The sequence below is a fragment of the Scaptodrosophila lebanonensis genome, unplaced genomic scaffold (assembly GCF_003285725.1).
Source record: "Scaptodrosophila lebanonensis strain 11010-0011.00,11010-0021.00 unplaced genomic scaffold, SlebRS2 tig00001415-arrow-pilon, whole genome shotgun sequence".
Taxonomy (NCBI): domain Eukaryota; kingdom Metazoa; phylum Arthropoda; class Insecta; order Diptera; family Drosophilidae; genus Scaptodrosophila; species Scaptodrosophila lebanonensis.
Window position 1 is genome coordinate 11,912,084 of NW_022060742.1, and position 6,134 is coordinate 11,918,217.

The 6,134-nt window shown below is 37.6% G+C and overlaps 1 protein-coding gene across 2 annotated transcripts; it reads left to right on the forward strand.

The window, feature by feature from the left end:
• Window positions 1-609: 609 nt before the first annotated feature.
• LOC115632886 (sentrin-specific protease 1-like) lies at window positions 610-2,046 on the forward strand. 2 transcript variants are annotated; one of them, XM_030530165.1, is made up of 2 exons: window positions 610-764; window positions 856-2,046. In XM_030530165.1, exon 2 carries the CDS (start codon window positions 871-873, stop codon window positions 1,885-1,887), a length of 1,017 nt encoding a protein of 338 aa, XP_030386025.1. In that variant the 5' UTR covers window positions 610-764; window positions 856-870; the 3' UTR covers window positions 1,888-2,046. The 2 variants fall into 2 exon arrangements, with proteins under 2 accessions (XP_030386025.1, XP_030386027.1); XM_030530167.1 differs by having other exon boundaries at window positions 732-784.
• The last annotated feature ends 4,088 nt before the right edge of the window (window positions 2,047-6,134 follow it).

Genomic DNA, 6,134 nt, shown 5'->3' on the forward strand with positions numbered 1-6,134 from the left:
TGTGTGAGTGTGCGTGTCTTATGCATATTTCAAATACTTGCATATTGCAACAGACATTCCCTTGAGTAAAACACGAACCAAACAACAAACTGCAAACGAACCAACTAAACAGTCGAACAGCCAAACATCCATTGTACTGCCACCCTTTGGTTTCAATCTCTATGTATGTTGCACTATTTGCTCGACGGATGTGAACAAATCCTGTGGCAGGGGTCTCTACTGAGCTGCTCCATATTTGCACGCCAGTCTGAAGAGGCCAGTGGAGCTTAGTGGATTGCTTGTGTGTGTGCCGAAGCGACCTGCTGGCAATGCAGTTTTAAGTTCGGCACAATCTCATGTTATTGATACTTTAAATGGCATTAAGTGTTCGTAACTATGTGTTTCATAAATAAGTCAAAGGTATACACAATTAAGAATGTTATCCAATGCGAGGAGTTGGCAATCAGTTCTTGAGGTGTTCGCCATCGGAAAATGAAATTGTTTTCTATTACATTTTTCATCTTCATTTTTTTTTTGTTTGAACGCAGAAGGCGTATAGTTTTTTGTCCAATTTCATTTTTAGATTTGTATTTATAGTATTGTTAAGAAAAGTCCTTTTGTAATTGTGATGTGTTCATAGCTTTTATTCGAATACATTAAAAGCCAGATTTTTAAAATGAAAACAAAATTTTGATTGGGCTTCAATTCTGTGTTTACTAAATTTACAGGCGTTTGTGTAGGACTACAACCGCTAAAACAAAATTAATAAGCCTTCAAAGAGGAAGGTGGGGTTACTCTAAATTGTGTTGGTTAGCTCGACAAGTTCAATTTTATTGCATCGTTAAATCAATTTAAATTTGCTTCAATTGTGTTCAGCTAGCATTCGGCAACATGGAAGACGCAGACAACGATTTAATGATTGTGGAACCAAGCTCTAGTTCGAAAAGTACTGAGAACAAATTTCAACCCTTCGGCAGTAGGACTCCTCATGACTCCTCACTGCTCCGATATTGTCAGTATCAAGAACTACTCGAGAAGGCAAACGATGATAACGTTATAGACTGCACAGAGGAAGAAGAGTTGGTTGCAGTTCCTCAGTCTGTTGCAGCACCAGCGACTATGCCAGCTGCTGGGGAAGAAACTTTGCCACGAACTCAAACGCTGAAGGATCGATTTCAAATTTATAAAGATAATTTCATATCGAAATTCTTGCCTAAAAACGCGGAACGTTGTGAGAAGCTCACTCCCGCTATTTTGAGGCGGTGCCGGTATATACTGCAGGGTCCAGCTAATGAAGTGCTGAGCACCAAATTCAATCTGAATATCACACGCTCCCAATTGTCATGTCTCATTAGTGGCCACTGGTTAAATGATCAGGTTATTAACATCTTCATGGGTTTGGTGCGGGAGCGCGGCCAACTCAACAGCAGATTGCCACGCACCCATGCCATGAGCAGCTTCTTCGCCACTCGCTTGCTCAATGGAGGCTTTGCTGCTGTCCGCCGCTGGACCCGTACAGTCGACCTCTTCAAAATGGACCTCATATTGGTGCCGTTCAATGAGAAATCGCTGCACTGGTGCTTGGCCATCATAGATATGCGAACGCAACGCATAAGCTACTACAATTCGTTGAATGGAGGCAACTTGCCGTTTCTGCAAGCGTTAGCGATTTATTTGGCTTCGGAGTCGATGGATAAGCTGAAGGTGCCATTTAATTCGAGCTCCTGGCGTTTGGTCAATGTGGCCGGTCTACCAAAACAATCAAATGGTCAGGACTGTGGTGTATTCACTTGCATGTATGCGGAGCATGTGGCACGGGGGCAGCCCATTAATTTTACGCAACGGGACATGCTATATTTTCGGCATAAAATGCTGCTAGAAATATGCGATGGAAAACTGTGGCAGTGAAAGGGGAAGTAGGAAATCTTTAAATCAATCATCTGTAAATCAATCATCTTCAAATCATTTTGTATAATATTTTTCTTAATTTTTTGTATTCCATAATTTCTGTTGTGAATAGAGAACACATATTTATAATATAAAACAATATAAATTGGGATATCTAATCGAGTTGATTTGTTGTTCTTAAAACTTAAAAGCTTTTAATCATTTTTAATAACCTTTTATTCCTCACTTGCATTCATTTAGCGCCTGTTTCAAATGTTTCTACTGTTCTACCATAAAACAATATAAATTGGGAAATCTAATCGTTTTTGTTATTCTTAGAACTTACAAGCTTTTAATCATGTTTGAAAAATCCTTTGTTCCGCCAATAATTGAGTTTCTACACTTGAATTCATTAAGACTCTATTTCAGATGTTTCTACTGTTCTTCTATAAAACAATATAAATTGGGATGTCTTATCGTGTCTGTTGTTCTTGAAACTTGCAAGCTTTAAATCATGTTTGAAGAACCTTTTATACCACGTTTAATCGATTTTCCACGCTTGTGTTAATGAAGCGTCTATTTCAGATATTTCTACTGGAGAGTAAAGGTAACTGGAATAAGGACAGGTTGTTTTTTTTTTAAGTGGTATTATTGTCTTACTTACTTTATTAAACGGCTGCATGTGGTAAAATATAGTTTTCACTTAATATTATCAATCAGTGCCACAGTCTTTTAAATAAATCTGCTGTGGCAATGGAATCCATTCATTCACATTCGATTACATTATAGTTTACATTGAAACCAATCATTGTTGCATACCTATTATTGTTGCCATGAAGAGTAAATTCAATATCAATTGATAATTATAAGTATCTTAACAGAGCTTGATAATAATAATTTTGAGATATCTAAGAAAATGTTTGGACAAAGCATAATGCCATCATTTTAAAATACCTTCAGCTGATCTATCGAAAGTATGTCAATTGTAAGTAATAGTCGTTAGGTTCTTTGCTACACTTTTTTTTTAGCTTAAAAACTAATATCCGCCTTTTCGTAAACATATGTTGTCAGCTTCTTTGCACTACACACACACATGCAGTTTAATTTCCTGAAGTTGCTTTCAGTTGCTCAGCCGTTGCACTCGACTTGCAAATTCTCCATGGTCACATTTGTATAGCATTAAATGCCTTTGAGTATCGTAAATAACAGTTTAGTGTGCATAAATTCAAAGAGAATTATGAATGTCCAGCGGTGTATTTGAGGAGAGGGCAAGGGAATGTAGTAGAGTGTAGAAACGGCAGCAACTACAACAACTTTGGCGCCATAAAAACCAAACCAAACCAAAAGCAAAGCAAAGCAAAGCGGTGACACAAACGCAAAACAGAAAAGAGGCAGGGATAGTACGCGCCCAGCAGGACAATTGACTGCATTGGCCTCAAACAGGCGCCACATGCCTTACTGCCGCTGGTGGCCCCAAGCTGGTCGGTTGCGGCTCGGCAGTTACACATCAAATGCACGTCTCGAACCAGTCGGCATGCGCTCCAAGATGAAGATAAATATGCTGCAGTAATAAAAAGCATCAGCATTCAACATCCAGCAGACAGGAGACACAGTTCCCACTTTGTCTGGACATTTAAGTGACCAAAATGCGCATTAAGCGACGCTTGTCGTTGTGCGGCTTCATGTGCCCCAAGTTCTGGTCGCCATACTTTTCCACCATACATTGGGTCAAAAATTTAAAACAATACACATTTAAATCACTGTCATCAACGGCCTATGTCCAGTTGTTGCTTAATTTTGTGGCTCAACAAACTCATCAGATAATTCGATAATTAATGGTACCATATTGAAGAGAAAATGCTGCCCTTGACTCTTATAAATCACTATAAGCTTCCGTTTAATGATCATATCGGGTGCAAAATTTTGATGTTGCTTCTAACCTCGCTGTACTCATCTGTGTTAGAAAACCTTTTGATTATTACAACAGTTACTCGTTTACTACTTAGATTTGTTTTAATTTCCTGGGTGTTTCGAATCAAGTTTCGTCAGTAAAGCTATTATACTTAACAACTTATTGTGTATCGAAAAATTACATACTTATTTACACAATTTGTATATTCTTCACATTTTCAAATTGTAGAAATTTATTTTAATATTCAGTGCACAAGGAGAACTATAGACAGAACGCTTCTGAAGTCTTGTTGACTGACTTGCATTTTCGAAAAACTACCAATTAAGATAGATTAAGATACTGTGAGCTGAATCGGCTGAACAATTATCCGTCCGGGTACTTGAGATCCTGGCTAAAAATTATTAAAAAAGTGAAGCTTTCTCTCAGAAAGCAATTTCGCAGATGCTCCGGTGGCAGCCATATGCCCGAAACTATAATCTATAATAAATGCCATTCTTTGGCTTTTAAAGACCCCAAAAGTTTGTAAATCTGGAGTTTTATTTTAGTATTGAATTAAAATTAATATTAAATATTAACATGATTTCAAAGCATATTTTAAATCAAGTTTGGATTCTTAATAAACTGCAAGCATTTTAATTAAATAAATGAAATATATATATAATAATAAATAATTAATTTAAAAATTTAATAAAAAGGACGTGTTGATAAGCCCAAAGAAACAAAATATGAAAAGTTTATTACCCATCTGCAGTCTTCAGATATTATTAAAATCATTATTGCTTCTAGAAAGTATTATATCTTTTAGAAAATATGATATGTATTTCAATATATTTGATCCAATGTGCACCGCTGTGTGCCTTGCATTTTAAATGTTGACATAAATTTGCAGTTTGGCTTTTACGCTTTTAGCTAAACTATTTTAATGTTTGGCCCTGGACGGCGTCAACAGCAGCTACAGTGCACATTCGTACATGACTGACATAGTTTCTGCTAAATAAATTAAAAACTTCAACACTTTGCTGCCACCACCTTCCCTCACCACCCCTCGGCTATAGTGTCCAACGCTCTCGTTGCTTGTCTGTTTTAATTTGTTGGCCGGGCAATTAAACAATGCTCTCCTCATGTTTGCAGTTAGGGTTGTTGCACACTCCTCTTCCTTTTTAACGCATTCGCCATTTGTCAAAAACTTGTAGTATGTGCGAAAATGTTGCGGTGATTGTTAAATGCTTTCATTCCGAATGGAATGCAAATGCAAGATATTTAATATTCATTTTGCCATATGATGAATAAAAGGAACAATAGAATAAAAAAAGAAAATCTCAATATTGATGATAATAGAGTTTCGTATGCGGTCATAGATATAAGAATTGTTTTATTGTAAAAAGGTTTCAACGTAAAAACGATCAAAAACGGTAACAAAACTGATAAACCACATTTATTTTCCAAATATATAGCGTGTTAATAAACTGCTCTTAAGTCTAACATGAATGTTAGTTTATCCCGGTGGACCGCAATTGACAGCCCCTTATAGACACAAATTGGTTCTTTGTGTTGTTGGGTATTGGAAATATCCAAGCTAATTAGCTTTGCAATCGACTTAATTCATCAGCCTCCTGCTGTGCATCAAAAACGCCAACCGTGCGCCGCCGGGAGAGCATTTTCCCGTCTCCTCCAGTAAGGTATGCCTGAGCTCGTGCTGGACAGTGGTAGAGTAGGTCCTTCAGCATATCCATCCGTTTCTGGTTCCTTACAATACTGATTATCAAGCAAGCTATGAGTAAATCGGTTGTGCATGTGCATTCCTTTATTTGAAGTTGCAGGAGATAGTGGGTGAGCTTTTCGTCTCTACCAAGCACCTGGCTCAGGCGAACTCGCAAGTGGCAGTGTTTTCCCAGGCTTTATGCTTCAAGTGCTGTAGAACGCTGTTAGGCAGATTATTAAGTCGTTCGTGCTTGCTTGCACTCTGCTCTGCTGCACGATTGCTTGAGCTCAGGATATGTGCAGTATATTCCCGGCCTAGTTCCTGCCACAATCTTTAAAGAGTCTAAGTTTTGTTGTTTATGTAAATTTCGATTGCAGAGCAGTGTACTCCGTGCTTCTCCTTAGCTGTTTAGCAATCAAACCGCTCTTCGCGAGCTGGCGTCCTTTGTCTACATCAACTAATATAAATATGTTAAAAGCTCATTCGCATTCTAGGCATTAGCTAGAAACAATATTGTCTATTTTATGTTGAGCCAAGTAAGCTCATAATATAGTCAGTGTGTTTAAGTTATCTAAGGAATGTTATAATATCACACTCTCAGCAAATTATTAACTACATATTTTCCCATTATTTTCTCTCTTGTGCCTGCATGCT